Source organism: Cinclus cinclus, chromosome 18, assembly GCF_963662255.1.
Source record: "Cinclus cinclus chromosome 18, bCinCin1.1, whole genome shotgun sequence".
NCBI lineage: Eukaryota > Metazoa > Chordata > Aves > Passeriformes > Cinclidae > Cinclus > Cinclus cinclus.
Genome location: NC_085063.1, coordinates 2,003,111 through 2,020,123, shown reverse-complemented (window position 1 = coordinate 2,020,123; position 17,013 = coordinate 2,003,111). Strand labels below are relative to the sequence as shown.

At 47.6% G+C, this 17,013-nt stretch overlaps 1 protein-coding gene across 1 annotated transcript in view; it reads left to right on the top strand.

Moving 5' to 3' along the window:
- The window catches only part of LOC134051528 (rho GTPase-activating protein 39-like), a 54,843-nt gene extending 38,618 nt beyond the window's left edge, over window positions 1–16,225 (top strand). Inside the window, 8 exon segments of the mRNA XM_062505323.1 lie at window positions 286–1,603; window positions 4,169–4,715; window positions 5,831–5,920; window positions 12,514–12,587; window positions 13,733–13,932; window positions 14,859–14,950; window positions 15,451–15,620; window positions 16,021–16,225. Coding sequence (XP_062361307.1) covers window positions 286–1,603; window positions 4,169–4,715; window positions 5,831–5,920; window positions 12,514–12,587; window positions 13,733–13,932; window positions 14,859–14,950; window positions 15,451–15,620; window positions 16,021–16,215 — 2,686 coding nt within the window. The 3' untranslated portion in view covers window positions 16,216–16,225.
- The last annotated feature ends 788 nt before the right edge of the window (window positions 16,226–17,013 follow it).

The window sequence follows — 17,013 nt, the reverse complement described above, 5'->3', positions numbered from 1 at the left end:
GTGTCCTGTATCAGTGCTGCTGATACCAGACAGATTATAGTATCATGAAGTCATTTTATCCCGTTGTTCTGCCCTTCATGATTTAGAAATTTATTATGTGAATAACAACAGTGTTCCTCTGTTTCAGCAAGGGGGATCTCCAGGAAAAAATGACTTGGTGATATAACTAGTTGGGGAGTATTCAGGCACTTTGAGGCTAACAGTTTGGTATTTGGGTAGATGTAGAAGGTACTTCAGTAAATACAATTCTTAAATAATTGTGTGTATTTTTTATCTTTCTTTTAGGGAGACTCCTACCCACTGGCAGCCTCTGCCAGGCACAAAAGCAGCCATGTTGGTCAAAGTGAACAGTTTGAGGCAGATGCAGAGCTTTTCAAACAGTTCTCTTCAGCTGCAGGGTGCTCCAAAGCCCAGCAGCCCAAAATCTCTTCCCAAACCAGCTATATATGCTCAGCCTCGATCCACGTCCCAGAGCCCTGGAGCCACAAAGCAAATGCCTGCAGCAGAAACAAAACAGTCTATGCAGATCAAAAAGACAGAGAGTGGTGGGTTTTGCCTGGTGCTGATGAATGGTCCTACTTCCCAAACACCTCCAAGGAGCCGGACAGGAACCCCTCAGCCTGCATCCCCCACATATGCCTCTCCTGCACCTATATACGATGAGCCATCTTTAGAGTTGCCAATTTATGATGAGCCACCAGTAGATATGGACACTGAAAGCATTTGTGTGAGTGGGATGTCTGCACCAAGATCACCAAGCAGTAGCTTAAAAAAGCAACTGCAACCAACCAAATTATTGCAGCATCCCAGTATGCAGCAACAACAACAAGCTGCAAAGAAGCATGCAAGGAATCCCTCTTCCACTGAATACAGCCCAGCTGGCAGAGAATACATAAAACATATGGTCAACGTTGACCAATCTACCAAACCCTCTCACTCTTCTGCTGCAACAGCTGATACCTCCACTAAACTGCCTGGTCAGCTTGCTTCAAAGGACAGTTTCAAGCAGTCTTGGAGGATCTTGGAAGCCAATGTCCTCAAGAACATGGAACTCCACCACAGTCGGCAAAACAGCCTGCAGACTCAGGAGTACCCAACCGGTATAAGCCATCAGGATTCTGGTTATTCAACTGGCCCTTCTCCAAGCTTGAGAAAAAGGAAAGGAAGGAGGCAAGGAACTAGTCAAGCAAGACCTGGCTCTGTGGGCAGCAGCAGTGAGCTCACAGCTCTGAATGATAAAGTGATTGCTGAGATGCGTGCTGTGGTGGGCAGGTCAGCAGCTTGCAGGGGAAGCAAAGTCAGCCTGGATGCTGAGAGCCTGGAGAACAGTGTCCCAGCAGAGAGCAGCAAGGTCAGGTTTCAGTCTGAACACTTGAAAAAATGCATCAGCCGGAGCTCCAGGGATGATGTCTCAGCCAGCAACAGGTCTCTGTACAGACAGGACCTGGAGATTAGGGATGTGGCTGTTCCACAGGACACAATGAGGCAGAAGAGAACTTTTGAGAAAATAGATTCTTTAGAAAAGAATGTGACCAGTCAGACAAGCTTGGCTTCATCAGGTGCTACACACCATTCCTCACAGGTACCTCCCCATCTGTGCCATGTTAAATGTTTTGGGTTTTTTCTTTGCTAGATTTGCTAGAGTCATCATGCAGAGCCTGCTCCTGGGGGGGGCTTAGATCCAGGGGTGTGCTGCAGGTAAGACATGTCTGTTCCTGCAGAATAGCAAACAGGTCATAAAGCTTCACAACTTTGCAGGTGGAAACCCTATGTTGGGCCAATGGTTTGAGAGGAAGGACAATTGTGGGATGGGGCTCATGTCCAGCAAGCCCTCAGCACTGTGGGTAGCTCTGTTCTGTTACTTGGGTAAATGTGCTTGTCCTGACCATGTCACTGTCACTCATGTCTTTTGTGGGTAACCCTTTCCCTCATATGTACTTTCTTCACTGGAATGGTCTCAGTTGGTGGGTATGGGACACAGGCATCAGAATTTGCATAGCCACATGACAACAATTCCTCTTTTACTCTCTCTCCTTTTTGTAATAGCTCCTCATACGCTATTCTCCCTCCCAATTCCTGAACCTGTAATAGCAGCATTTAGAAAATTGGTGTCAGTGGCTCTGGCAACTTGTTGTAAATAGCTATTTTAGAACCCTTTTGTGCACTTGCACAAGGGGAGTGGTTTTTATCTCTAACATAGCACTTCTGCAGGATTTAGTTTGCCATCTTTTTTCCTATTTGGATTTGAAGGAACCTCCTGCTTCCTGGTTTTAGTTCAGATTTAGTTTCTTTGTAGATAGTTTTACATCCCCCAGAGCTTTTGCACTTTTTCTCTTTGCTCACTCTTCTGCTTATTTTGCTCCTGTTTTGAACAACCAGAGTTTTTGTATCAGTTTGATGAGGCAGAGCTAATAACCATCCTCCATGCTGAAAAGAGGCTTCTTATTTTTTTCTGGTTTTTCTCCTGTTTGCTGGTACAGTCTTTCATGAAGAAACTTGGGAATGCTCCTTGACTATTCCAGATTGCTCCAGCAGACCTGTGAGGTATACCTTTTCTTTGAAAGCCAGGCTGACACCTCACTGCTCTATCAGATTTATATGTATGTGTTCTCTTTATTGCCATTTTGGATCAAAAAGTTCTTTGCTTTCATCTGAAACCTTTTGGAAAACTGGTATCAGGTTCCCACATTTCCCACTTTTCAGGCACAGAGGCACATCAAGTTTACATGACTTACATGTTACTATCAATAGGTCAGCAATTTAATTTCACAGCCTCTTTAGACATAGTAGGAAACCATTCTCCAGTCTTCTGGCTGTGTTACACCCTCTTGCATTGACAGGGAGAGCTGAAACTTGATTATGCACAGGAGATGGTGGGATGGGGATAGGCTGTGAATGGCCTTGAAAGGGAAGAAAAATAATTCATATGTGGTAATGTGGAGAACCAGAAGATGAGAGGTGAATGTTGTGGTAAGGGCAAAAAGAGTCAATAAATATAAAATAATATTCACAGAAATACTCAAAACTCCAAGTAAGGAGGGGAAGAAATTGTAGAAGATACGGCAACAAAATCACTGCCTTACCTGAAAATAGCATCAAGTGGCTTGAGTGAGCAGTGATGTCCTGTGCTGGGCTTGCACGATAGAGAGGAAAATCGGGAGACAAGGAAACTCAGTATCGGAGGAGGGTGAGCAGAAGTTCTGGTACAGGCTAAGCAGAGGTGGCTGTGTACTGTCAGTACAAATATAACAGCTGGGGACTTGAGTGAATGAGATGTGAGAGAGAAGCCTCAGAGAGAGCAGACGAGACAACTTGGAGCTTCCTGAACCTCGAGATAGTATGAGGAGGTGATTCCTCAGAAGGAACATGCTGAAGAAAGAAGCACATAGGGTGATAGGAGAAAAACCAGCTCCAGGCAGGTAAAGTGGTTTGAAGGAGACTGAGGATGTAGAGATGGCAGAGAACTGCAGGCAGAGATGTTTAGTCAGTGTGTTGATAGAATTTAGAGAGGCTGAAGAGTAACTCAAAGAAGAACAGAGTAAAAAACCAGGAGAAATTATTGCCAGGGTGGCAGTGAGGGGTGGAATGTGATGTGTGCTAATCCTGTCATCCACATGCAGGGACATGTGGGGTGTAGATAGGAAAGGGTTGGACTGCAGAGGCCTCTGTCACGAATTCAGGAGTTCCTCCATACTAAGAAGGAAACACTGACTTGCCCTAAACTTCTAAGAACTTATGTGTATTCTGGGGCTAACTGTAGACCAGTGTCCCACCCTCCTCCTGGGCTCCTGGAGCTCCATAGGAACCAAGGGGTGAGGAGTGCAGATACTTGTTTCCTTGGTGTGTTCTTGGTGCCACAGATCTGTGCTGCTGCTCTGGAAATCAGCTCACCTCCTGCCTGTCCCTGTAAACTCTCTTGACAGCTGGGACACTCAGCCCTGTTGCTCCATGTCCCAGCACTTCCCTTAGGGACAGCATTAGTGTGTGGCTGTGCCAGTCAGGCTCTTGCAGAACTACAAGGGTCATCCACCAATTCTACACCAAATCATGTTTGTACAGACTCATCACTGTGCAGTTGCTGGCAGCTTCATGTCTCACTGTGGATAATTTTCCTAGCTGGGTAAAAAGTCACCTCAGCTGTTTTTAACATGTCTGTTCTTCTTTGCAGCCTGAGAGCATAGAGCTGGAGCCCAAGAAGGAGGGCAGCAGCCAGCGTGGTGGCTGTTTGGGTTGCCATTTCCCTTACAACACCCTACGGAAGCCCATCTCCCAGAGCAGTATGGCAGATTGGGCTTCCAAAAACCTGAACATGCACACACAAGGCATCTTCCGACGAAGGATCTCCATCTCCAACATGCTCTCCTGGAACGGTGGCTCCATCAAAAAGCCAATGCTCATCACTAGCAACCGGACCATCAAAAAAGAGGCATGTGAGATGTTCAAACTGGTGCAGAGCTACATGGGAGATCGACAGACTCGCATGGACCGCAATCACGTGGCACTGGTCACAGTCACCAAGTGCTGGAGCATGCAAGGGTTGCGGGATGAGCTCTACATACAGCTGATCAGGCAGACAACAGATAACACGTGCTACCGAAGCTTGGCCTGGGGCTGGGAACTGATGGCCATCAGTCTGGCCTTTTTCTCCCCATCACCCAAATTTCAGTCTTACCTGGAAGGTTACATTTATCGCCACCTCGACAGTGATGAAAAGAGTAAGTACCTCATGCACCCCCTCTGTATGCAGCAGCATCTTGGTGGGTTGTGTCACATAGTCAGGATTGTCTGGGTTTGAAAAGTACAGGTACAGTACACATGCCCAGCTAGTGCTGTGGGCTCTGTCAGTGAGAGGAGTGTCCTATCACCTTTCATTGGTTGGATGAAGCTGCCACCAGCTTGTGTGTGTGACAAAGAAATCCCCAGACTGTTCTCACCTCAGCACTGAAATGAGCTCTGCCAAAGGCAGAGCTTTTCTGGGTTCTCTGATGATGTAATTTACTTCTAAGTTCCTTGAGCTGGCAAAAAAAAAAAAAAGAATTGTTAGTATCTAACTTTTTAAGGGAGCCATTGCAAACACTGAGAACAGGTCTTGGCTGTTTGGGGATCCTTGAGAACTCAGGCTTTTAGTGTGAAGAAATGCAATTTATCTGTCTGTCTGAAGTTTGGGGAGCAGCCCAACTTATATTCTGTTATTACCCCCAATTTAAAATTGCTATGGAATCCTGTGGAGAGGGGAGGGGGGATAAAGAAAAGAAAAAAAGCTAAGTGCTAGCCTGGAGAGTATTAACTGGTATTTATTGGCCTATTTGTCCCTATTTCAGCCACACTCACTGTGTCTTGTCCAATCTCAGGCCAGAAACCAGAGCATTATTTTCCCCTTGATCTCTGGGGACTTCAGGCTGTGTTTGAAGCTCCCCCAAGTCTCCAGGGTGGCTACAGGAGTTCTGCCTCAGCATTCCTCTGCTCGTGCTTCTGAGCATGGTGGCAGAGGTTAGACCAAGGGTCAAGTGCCACACTGGCAATATTTGCCTTCTGATTTTATGATTGTAGCCTTGATGTGGGATTTCTTCGCTGAACTGTCAGGTGTGCAGCACTAGTCTGAGTTTCTTAAAGATTCTCAGCCCTTGTCACTTCTGTACAAAACCATTCCCTGCAGCTTTGCCCAGAATGCAGGCAGCAAGGAGGAGCACTCAAGATACTGAGATGATGTTTCTTTTGCAGAGCTTCTTATGCTGGAGTCAGACTGGCTGCCACATCTAACGGCAGTTCTGGATTTTGGTATTTTAGTATATGCCACATCATTAATCCAGACCCTCTTCTGAATTTTCAGTTGTCCAGCACATCAAGGAGCTTGTGGATCTGAAAAACAAGAAGATCACAAAATCCAGGAAAAAGAGGAAACAAAACACAGAGGATGAAGGTAGGGAGAGGCACAGGGAGCCAAGAGAGAAGTCTGCACTGACTTCAGGCAGGTGGCAATGCTGAGCTCTGCTGAAAATCAGACCATTTCTTTAAGTACAGAGACTTAGATTTGGAAAAATTTATCTGTTGGGGTGGCTGGTGTGCAGGGTTAGACCAGATCATGGATCAGAAGTGTGGGTGGCAGCTGGGCTGCATTTGGGACAGGTGGGGGCCCTTTCAGTCACAGTTTTGCAAGTTATGTGAGGGATTTTAAATTGGATGCAGACCTGGGGCTGTAATTCAACTGATTTGTGCATGCCACATAGTTTCCTGGAGAATATTCTGGTGCTAGAAGCTATGTGAGCTAGTGTGTTGAAAAGAGCCTGTCTCGGTTGTATTAATGGATTTTGTAAATCACTGCCTAACCTGAGGCTCTTCCGGGAGGGTGCTGGTACCTACTAAAGGACACTGCCTTTTTCTCTCCAGAATTGGCTTCCCTTGCCCACATTTTCTGAGCTCTGCAGCCCAGGGCTTGCCCTGGCGTCTGTGCAGAATGAACAAGAGCTCGCACATTCCTCTGGACTCAATTTAACTGCTGGCTGCAGGACAACGCTTTATCTGACTAAAGTCATACTAGACAAAGTCCATTCAATATTTTTTATATTGCTTTCAGGAAATTTGAGTTAGCCCTGTGAATTCCTCTTAGGCAGTAGTTTATATCAAGTGGCTTCAGTGTTTTTAATCTCTGAGAGCTGGAGTCCAGCTTCCTGCATTCCTGAGCCCTCGCTGACACCAGCAGACAGCTGCTCCCTGTGGTGGCTTCCCTGTGTCATTGCTATGTCACCCTGTGTCATGAGGCAGCTGCGAGTCAGGGCAAGGGCTGAGGACAGCCCTGGGTTGAAGCTCCTGCACTAACAGTGTTCATTGTTTCTCTGTCTCTGGTGGGATTCAGAGCAGAGACCTGCTGTTTGCACAGAAGGAGTATATTTTTGGTAGGGATCTTTCCTTCCTGTTCAAGTCTAGGAGAGTTCAGGCCATTCTGAGCCTTTGCAAATTCATTTTATTTGTGCTCAGAGGGACTAAGACATCTTTATGAGGTACCTCCATGGAGATTGTTCTGTTCAGTAGGGGGTGCTGCCCGTGTGCTAAGCAGGCTGTTCTGTGCAATTGCCAGTTTAAATTGCATGTGCTGGAGGTGTGCTTAGGAAAACAGATGTAGTTTTCACCTAAAAACAAATGTTAAATTTAAAATTAAAAAAAAACCACAAAACACAACACAAATATCAGCAGTTAGACTCTTTTTAGGTCCCTTTCAACTCAGGATTTTCTATGTTGTCTCTGATACATATTTTTATATGTATATGAAATGTGATGAAAAAGGCATGCCAGGATAGTGCTTCCAGAAGGAAGCACTTGAAAGTCAGCTGTGCCTGTGTAGCCTCAGCTGGGGCTCTGATGACAGGTCACACACACTGTTACCTTTCATAGAATCACAGAATCATTAAGGTTGGAAAAGTCCTCTAAAGTAATTGAGTCCAGCTGTTCCCACAGCACTGCCAAAGCCGCCACTAAACTATGTCCACAAGTGCCACATCCATACATTTTCTTAATACTTCCAGGGATGAAGGTTCCACCACTGCCCTGGGCAGCCTGTGTTCCAATGCCTGACTACCCTTGCAAAGAAGAAATTTTCTCTTACATGTGGGAAGATAGGTTGAAAGGATAGTACAGAAGGCGATCTCTCCTGATGAATTACGGCTGTACCGATTACTGTGGAGTGGAAACATCTGTGTCTGCCCAACGAGTTTGGCTGTTATAAGAGTGAGTTGCAATTTGGGTTAGGGCCTAATTGAGAGTCTGCTGGCTGTGCTGTGAGGAGGTGTAAGGGACATGTGGTCGTGCAAGGGACAGATAAGGTAAGAAGGTGCTGTGTGAGGAGCAGTCAGGGTGAGGTGGCTGGGAAAGGAACAACTTGGTGTTTAGCCAGTCATGCAGAGGAGAGAAAGAGTCAGAACTGTGTGAAGCTGCCTATGAGGGAAGGATTCAGAGTTGTCAGAAAGAAATACACTGAAAGAAGGCATGAAAAGTTTTCTAATAAAGGACTGGTGGTGGTGCCAGTCCAGTCTGTCTCAACGTAATTGCAACACTTATATCCAGTCTAAATGTCCCCTGGCACAGCTTGGAGCTGTTTCCTCTTATCTGTTTTCTGGCCCAGGAGGCTGCTCTGGCAAGGACTAGGCTCTGAGTTGTTCTGTAGGCATTCAGCAGAGGAGGCAGCAGGGCTGGCAGCTCGTTCACAACAGCTTTTTTGCAGTGACTGATAACTCTGAGGACTTTTCCTGAAGACTGACCTCAGAACTGCATCTGAAGTAAGGGGAAATCTTGCAGGAGCATACCAGGTTCTCTCTGCTTCTCGCTGGAAAGGTCAGGTTTTTCCGTGGAACACTTACTTCTGTTTGACCAGCCTTGCTTTCCAGATGTGTGAGGGATAGGTAAGATGCACCTGAAGCTGCGAGGCTGTTGTGAGAAGTTTCTTAGTGGCTCTGAAATACTAAGATGCTTATGGATGCTATAGCAGCAATTTAGCAGAGAAATCCATAAAGAAATCAAATGTAGCGACTTCAGTCAGAACTGAATAGAAGATCAGTAGGCATCTATGTAAATCTTTCAGTGAAAAGTGGAGTTGAAGCAGTGATTCCCCACACGCACACATTATTGCTTCAGTCCAGAAGCTCATTGGTGAGTAAACATTTACTCTCTGACATATACCCAAAGAAAGAATTCTGAAGTTTCCCACACTTAACCTCTGCAGTCTTCATCTTCTAGCTTAATTCTCTGTGAGTAAATGAAATACAAATGTGGTGCAAGATCTTTTCATGCATGAATAACCTGTTGGCAGAAGAATAATGGGTAGGAATAAATGCTGTGTTTTCAGAAGGAGGATTGTCTGCTGATCCCACAGGAATGTAAGCTGGTCTTTGGGTTTATACAAGGAGACAAATCATGAGCTGACAGCTCAATGTTGATACAAAATTTTTCAGGGTGACAAAAATGAAAGGTGCAGAGGAATCTGGCGAGGGTGATGAACAGAGTGATCAAGCAGCAGAGAATATTGTGTCACCAAAAGCAAAGTTTTTTACGTGGGGGAGAGGTCCCTGACTGCAAGCACAGGGGGAGGCCCCAATTGAGCCATTTTGAGGAGGAAAGGACATTTTCCAGCTTGTATATGAATTTCCAGAAATACATACATGTTACCTTTTTTGGTTTCTGACCACTTCCCAGTATCAGGAGTGTGCAGGAAAGGGACAGAGAGCAAAGCAGCACTTGACTGTAGTTGTGCTGTGCCCGCTCTGTACGTCCTGCCCAAGGCTGAGTGTGGCAGGGATGGTGACATGTGAGCTGGACGTGGAGCAGGGAAGAAGGATCAATGGGGTGAAAGAAACTTAAGATTACCTAGGAAAGCAAGAAGAAAATTTCTCACCGTGTGCCATAGCAGCAGAACTGAAAGCTGCCTGGTTTTGGTGTTGGGCTGCAAGCTTAGGAATGCTCTGTCCTGAAGCACAGAATGGAATCCCAAAGGTTCAGCAAAGCAGGGTGGCGTACAGGTTCAGAGCATACAGAGGTTTAGAAAGAAATGGTACAAATTCAAAGACGGGAGGTCTGTCTGTTGATGAGTTTTTTGAAGAGGGATGCTAATTTTTAAGACATCCTGTATCTGTTTCTTGGTGACAGGTGCAGGCTGCTGGCTTGTCTGGCTGATGAACATGGCATTTCCCATATAGGTAATGGTGATTGAGAAGCATTGTTGGGATGTAGAGGAAGAACTGGTGGTGTGAGAAAGAGGAGCTAAAGCAGTGTTGTGAATTGGGGGAGCCTGGGCAGATCTAAGCCAGCACAGCTGGTGCCAAGCCCAGCTGACCTTCTCAGGAGCAGCTACCCCTGTGCTATGGAGTGCAGTGAGATGGGGTCCTGGTCTGAGAGCCTGCTCTGGCTGTGCCAGGCTGAGATCCAAGAGGCTGTGGTAGATTGGAGGAAGATCCAGACAACAGCTTCTCTAGTACTAAAATACATATCCCATGGCCATGTCCTAAATCCACACTGTTTGATGCATTTTTAAGACTTTTTTTTTCTTTTTTTTTTCTCCATAAAAGCATTCAAGTCTGTTCCACAAGGTGTGTTCCTGCACATGTCCTGTCTGGATTTTAACTTTTTCTAAAAGGAAATATTCTTTAGGATTCTGTACATGTGTGTTTCTAGGCTGGCATATGGAGAAATATTTTCCTTTGAAAACTGTTTTTCACTGTGTGGGCTGTTAGTAGTCATCTGTTCCTGAGCTCCTGAGGCTACCGTGATAGCACAGGGAATAAAAGATCATCTTGGATTACTCATATTCATTATGTGCTCACAGAAGTGGAATTGCCTTCAGGATTAGCCCTTTCCAAGTGGCACAGACAAAGCTGCCCAGCCCTGCACCAAGAGGTGGGAGCTGGGCTGTGGAGGGAGTACCTGGCCCACGTGTTGGGAGACATCAGCGTGCATGATGAGCTCAGTGCTGGGAGTCAGTCTCTAGCTGAGCATTTTTGAAAGCAGCAGATGGTTGGGACGGGTTGTTGGTTTGGAAAAGCTAAGGCTAAATCTAAGTTCTGTTCCTCTCCCTCATGTTCCTTCCTGCAGCTCAGTGTGTGCCTCCTGGCTTCTCCATCTCTCTCTCCATGTTGCCCATCCCACTCTGCACATGCCCCAGAGCCAGGAGCAGTTGTGTTGGGGCAGATGGCTTCTACTGTGTAGCAGGGGGGCTGCCTGGGAGCCATTGATCTGTGCCCTCCAGGGTGAGTGCTGCTCACCCTGTTCCACAGGGTTCCTGCCCCTTTTTTGGCCATTCAGGTCTATGGGCAATAACTCCCCCATCCTCTTGTGCATGCACCAAGTTTATTTTTCAGTTGCTTCAAATTCAGTCAGCTTCATGTGTGACCCCAACAGGCCCCATTGTGTCAGAGGGTCAGCATGGTTGTCATGGGAGCAGGAGGCCTCACTGCAGGAAGTGCTGGATGTAGGTTTTTTTAGGTTTTTCCTGGGACTGGGGAGTTTCCTGGGAAAGTACAAAACAGGCTTCAAGCAAATGTGTCTGACTGCTGCCCATGCATCAGCCATGCAGAATCTGCAAGACACCAGTTCCTTTTGAAAACATTGCTAAACTTTTAGGGTGATTATGTGTTTCATGGTCTAATTACAGTGTGAAAAAATATTTCTTATTATTAGTTTTGAATACGTTGTCTCCTGCAAAATTGCTGGGATGCAGAGACGCAGTCCAGCTTCTTTCCCTTCCCCTCTGAGAAAGGCGACTCCTCACTTTGGGGTGTGTCTCACATTAGACAGCAGAAGCTGTAACCTGGGTAGTGAAGCATCACAGGGCAGCTCATTTGTTTCGTTTCCTTTTAATCTGTAGATATTCTCAGTGTAAGTCATGCCTAGGATTAGCCAGACTTTTTTTACAGTGTATATTTTGCTTTTGATATTCCCTAGAGAGAAATTCCTAAAACTGGCTTTCCTTCCCATTGCCTATGGGAGATGGGAATGCTGTTGTACCTCCTCTGGTGTGGCTCCAGCAGTGTGGAGAAGCTCTGCTCCAGCTGTAAAGCAGATTGATGGAGGCAGGAGGTGCTTGTTTCATTGAGAGGAGCCAAGGACTGTGGCTTATCTGCTGGCTGGGAGGACAGCACATCTCCCAATGCTGGGAATTGTTCTGCTTGGGAAGAGTTTGTCCTCCCTCTGCTTTGACAGAATTTGAAGACCTTCAAGCTCCCAGCCAGTGCACCTAAGCCATAGAGTGTGTGAAAGGCTGATGTGAAATGCACAGCATCTGACCAGAATATAGACTTTCACAGCCACAGGTATTTGAACTGTGCTGCAAACTTTGGGCCTCGCAGGGAATCAAATAGGGCAGATCTATTAGCTGTTTTCAGTGAGCAGTTTTGGGTTTTACTTGAATAAGAACAAAAGGCCAACAGTTTTGGTAAAACTCTCAGCAATCAGTGCTCCTCTGTCATTGCAAACATTTGTCTTGCTGTCATGGGGGGATTAGCTCTGTGAATCGTGGCTGCACTTGCCTTCAGAGTTCACTGAACCAAACACAAGCAGAGCAGGTGCTCTTGGGGAGGGCAGCAGCTTTTGAGGTGCAGTTCCCAAGCTTTGGTGTGTCCCATTTTCTTTGTCTCATAGAGCATGCCTGAGCTGCACGGTACAAGCTTGGGTTGGAGAAGGCTGCAGACAGGGAACGTGAGGAAGCCTTCTGCAGGTCTTTGGGAAGATAAGATCCCATCACCTCCCCATGCATCTTCTTGTGTCCTGAGGTCACTGCTGGTGCTGCCTCTCTGTCCCCACACATCTTTGTCTGCTGCGCCTCTCTCACTAGCAAAGGAACTGAAGTTCTCAAATAATAATCAACTGGTTTAAAACACTCTGAAACCTTCCCTGACAGAAGGCTGACTGTATGCTCTGTATCGAGAGGGCTGCTTGTGCCAGAATGAGCTGCTGTGCTGGAGCTCTCTGAAGGGCTTCGGTGTGGGGTTCATGGTGCTGTGGGCTGACCACTGATTTCCTCTTTCCCACCAGGTCTGCCCATTAGCACCTATGCCAAGTACTGCTACCGGAAACTCCAGAAAGTAGCCGTCACTGGAGGCAAAAAGGTGAGCAGATGCCCTGGCTGCAGGGCCTAGGGGCAGCCTGGGGGACTCTGGTGATTATATCTAATTCAGTGATGAGAAATGGAGATAGAGTGAGTGGGGGAGGCTTGCTCAGAGTGCATCTCCCCGGTGAATGTGTGGGAGAGGGCTACTGTCCCGGTCCTGCCATCCTCCTGGGAGACAGCAGTGCCTGCTGTGCCTTCCTGGCCTCAGGGACAAAGACAAGCCCAACATGTACCTGTCTCCAGGATAAAAAAAAGCTGTCTGTGCAGGGAATACCCATCATTTTGTTTCTTCAGATAAGGGAAGAGGCTCCCTTTGCACTGAGAGCTTATATGGGCTGGGTCGTGCAGCTGCTTTACTGCAGAGTTGTTCATTCCCAGTTCAAAGAGCAGAGATGGCTGGTGCAGAGGGGAGTCTGCGTTATCTGACAGTCTTGTTCTCTTCCCTCTGCACGGTTCTGGGTGTGGCCTTGAAAGCTGGTAGAAGACCTCGGCCTGTCAGTTCTAGGTCCCCAAGCCAGATCTGGTCATTGGGGGTTTTTTAATGGAAATTCCTCTGGGCCTCCCTGCCATCTGCCAAACTGTTTCCACAGGATATTCAAAAACCCTTTCAAGTGTTGGCATTTGTCAGAAGCAACAGGTGCCCACTTTTCAGGTTTTAGCCCCTCTGAGAGCAAACCTTTCCCTGGAGTTGGAAATACCTTGAATTCCCACCTCTGAAGGACTGTTTTTCACCTATCCAGTTGCTAAGCACTTGCCTGATGCTGGCTTGGGGTATAGGTGCCCTCTGCTGACCTCACTGCAGCCAGGGCTGGGCTGGGCTCTGCTCCATACTGCCTTCCACAGCAGGTGGAGCTACAGCTGGAGCAGCCCCCTTGCTGTGTAAAACACAGCAACAGAATCTCTGCAAAACCAGCCCTAACTCTTCAAAGTGGTCTCCTTTGCTCCTCTTGGGCCTGATGAACAGAACCACCCCTGATTTTAGGTGGCAGAACAAAAGCCATGCTGCTGGGAGGCTGATGAGGTGACCACATGCAGGGTCAGCCTTCTCTGCCCTGGTCACTCACCGTCCCCATCCCTGGTGGGTCACTCTTCCTCTTTGACCTGGCTGTGCCATGGCTGCACTAAGCTTTTCTCTGTCCTCAGGGTCTCCGTAAACCAACAGTGGAAGAGATAACGCATGCCAGGAATGCCATCCTCACACCATCCCTGTTCGGCAGCTCCCTGGAGGAAATCATGCTGCGGCAGCAGGACATTTACCCGGGGAACAAGCTGCCCTGGGTGCAGACACAGCTGTCACAGCAGGTCCTGGCCCTGGGAGGGGAACAGACTGAGGGGATTTTCAGGTGAGCTTTTGGGGTGCTGTGCTACTTTTGAGCATCCCACATGTCAGTCCTCAAAGCCAAGGATTCAAGATTGACCTCCACATGCTTCCTCTTCCCTAAGAAGCACTTGCTGTGGACTGGACAAAATCTGACTTGTCCCAGGTTTCAGGAATCACCTCTTGAAGTAGCATTAGCCAGTTTGCATGTGTCAGCACAGAGGGGAGTAGTGTAGGTGTGACTTAACTATGTGGACAGCTCATCCCCAGGTATGGCAATGAGCTTTCATCAGATTTGGCAGTGGTGGTTGGCCGATGTAGGGGAGGGAGGAGCTCCAGCATCCTGTCAGAGCACCTCATCTAATGCAGCAAATCGACCTTGGTCCTGCACAAGACGCAAGGAGTCAAGAGAGACACAGAATCTGTGTGATGAACATGAGGGATTCTGCTTTGGATTTGGGTTCTCTTTGCTGTTTTCTTTGTGTGTGTGGTTTTGTTTTGCATTTAAGACTTAAATTAGTTTTTTCAGTAGCTAAAATTGATTTAAGATAGACATTAAAAGGCTCAACTTTGCCTTGTAATGATAATTTTTTTGATAGATGTGTGTGTATGTGTGTGTGTATATATATATTTATCCAGAGATGCTGCTCATTTTTGGTCTGAACATGCTGCAAAGAAGCCTGTTTATAGAAAATAATCTCTCCTGAGGACAGCAATAGTTTATATCTGAGCTAGTGGGAGCCCCCACTTCAAGACAGTGTATAAAAATAGGCACCCCCTTCTTTCTGAGCAAGTGCTGCTGTAGCTGCCACTGGTGCCTGAGGCCTTCTCCCTGCTCTCTTCTCCCTGAGGCCCCAGAAGCAGCTTCAGAGCCATGCTTTGCTGGTCAGCTGCCCCACCAAGCACATTGCCTGGCTCGCTCTCAAAAGGACATTTTCTCTGTCTCTGCAGGATACCTGGTGACATAGATGAAGTCAATGCATTGAAATTGCAGGTGGATCAGTGGAAAATCCCAAACAGTCTCAGTGACCCCAACATACCAGGTACAGGAATGTGGCAGGTGTGTTGTTGCAGCCTCAGCCATGGTGTAGTGCAGAGGGGCAGTAGCAGCTCGATGAATGTGCTGCTGCTTGGAAATGTGTACACAGGCTGTCTGCACTGACTGGGATTTTGTTCTGTGTCTTTTCACTGCCTTTCCAAACACTGCCCATAGAGGAAACCCTGGGAGTGGGGAGGAACCTCTGTCTCTGATGCAGTAAGTCTGTGCAAGCGGGGCAGAGTGGTGGGAGCCCTTCAGGTCTCATTGTCCTCTTCTTTAGACAGCCCCAGAGCTGCTTCCTGGAGAAGCAGGTAGGTAGCAGCCAGTATTTCCCACTAGCTGGTCAGTTTGGGTGCCTGAGCATTTCGGAGCCAAGACTGAATTAACGTGAAGCAACACAAGCACAGAAATCCCTTCTCTGCCATCTGTCTCACTGCCAAGTTTATCACTGAAGAGGGTGGGGAAGTGACCAGAGCTGTTCTCATGCACCTGCTTTCTGCTCAGCCTCTCTCCTCAAGCTCTGGTATCGGGAGCTGGAGGAGCCTGTGATCCCCCAGCAGTTCTACAAAGAGTGTATCAACAACTATGAGAACCCTGATGCTGCTGTGGCTGTGGTGCAGCTTTTGCCGGAGCTCAACAGACTGGTGCTGTGTTACCTCATACACTTCCTGCAGGTAGGCAGCCCCCCCTCCCCCCAGCTCTGCACTGGGGCCAGGAGCATGTGAAACACAGTTAGGGGGACAGCTGTGGTGGGACCATCAGCAAGGTTTTAAGACCTCTTATCTGTATTTAAGGTGGGACTGATGGAGAGGTGTTTGCTGGCCTTGTTCCTTATGGGAGCAATAAACCCTGTTCCTTATCTTGTAAAGCTGCTGGTTGGTTTCCTGTCTGCCAAGGCTGCTGCTCTGTCATTGTGTCAGAGCACAGTGCTCTTCCCTGTGGATGTGTGGCACTTGGGGCACTGTCCGCTGGGCGAGCTTTGTCTGTTCTCCTTGCACCTTTCCATGGGATACATGTTTGGACTTTCTTGCCCTTTTCCACTGCTCCATCTGAATGTGTTCTTGCTATCTGCAGATCTTTGCTCAGCCATCAAATGTGGGCAGAACAAAGATGGATGTGAATAACCTGGCCATGGTGATGGCCCCCAACTGCCTGCGCTGCCAGTCCGACGACCCTCGCGTTATCTTTGAGAACACACGCAAAGAAATGTCTTTTCTCCGCATGCTGATAGTGCACTTGGACACGAGCTTCATCAAAGGGCTGGTTTGATCCACTGGCCCCAGGGTACAAAACATTGCTCTGGGGAGTTGCTAGTTACCTTAAGTCTTCTCCTCTCCACGTAGGTCTCTTCCATTGCTGTTGTCATGCCCTGGGTTAGTCCTTGAGCATCTTCCAACATATGACCACAAGGACTGGACATTTCTGGAAGGCTTGGTTCTGTCAGCACCAGGAAATCCTTGGGCATGGCAATTCAGGTTTAGCAGTTCCTGGCCTTTCAATGTGTGTCAGAGAGGGGCAGTCCTCTTCCTGAGAGCCACAAGATTAGTTGCTCAGTGAAAGGGCTGTGACATGTGGGAGGAACTGCTGCATGGAGCAGTGAGACTCTCCATTTCCCTTCTGGAGGTAGAGTTGGCTTCAGGTAGGAGAACATCACCCCTGTGCTGCAGCATGAGCTGGATAGATGCTAGGTGTCCTAGGATAGATGCTGCCTCATCAAGAATAATCCTACTACTGTGGAGACAGTCTGGTTCACCTCTGCAGAATGTTGGCTGGAGGTGTTAGGATTGTTCTGACATCCTAAAATGCTGTTGGTAGAGGGCTATGAAGGCATGAAGGTTCAAGGACTGTAAGGCTGTGCAGCAGCACGTGAGACCAGCATTGTGCTGAGTACCCACCCACACCACGATGCTGGGCACAACAGGAAGGCCACACACTTGACAGCAAACAGGTAAACAACCACTTTGGCATCCTCTTAATGTGGGCCATATCTTATGTAGCAGTGACCCCAGTGGCCTTGCAGCTCCTTTTTGCTACAGACAGTATGGACTGACACCAGCTTTGCTGAGG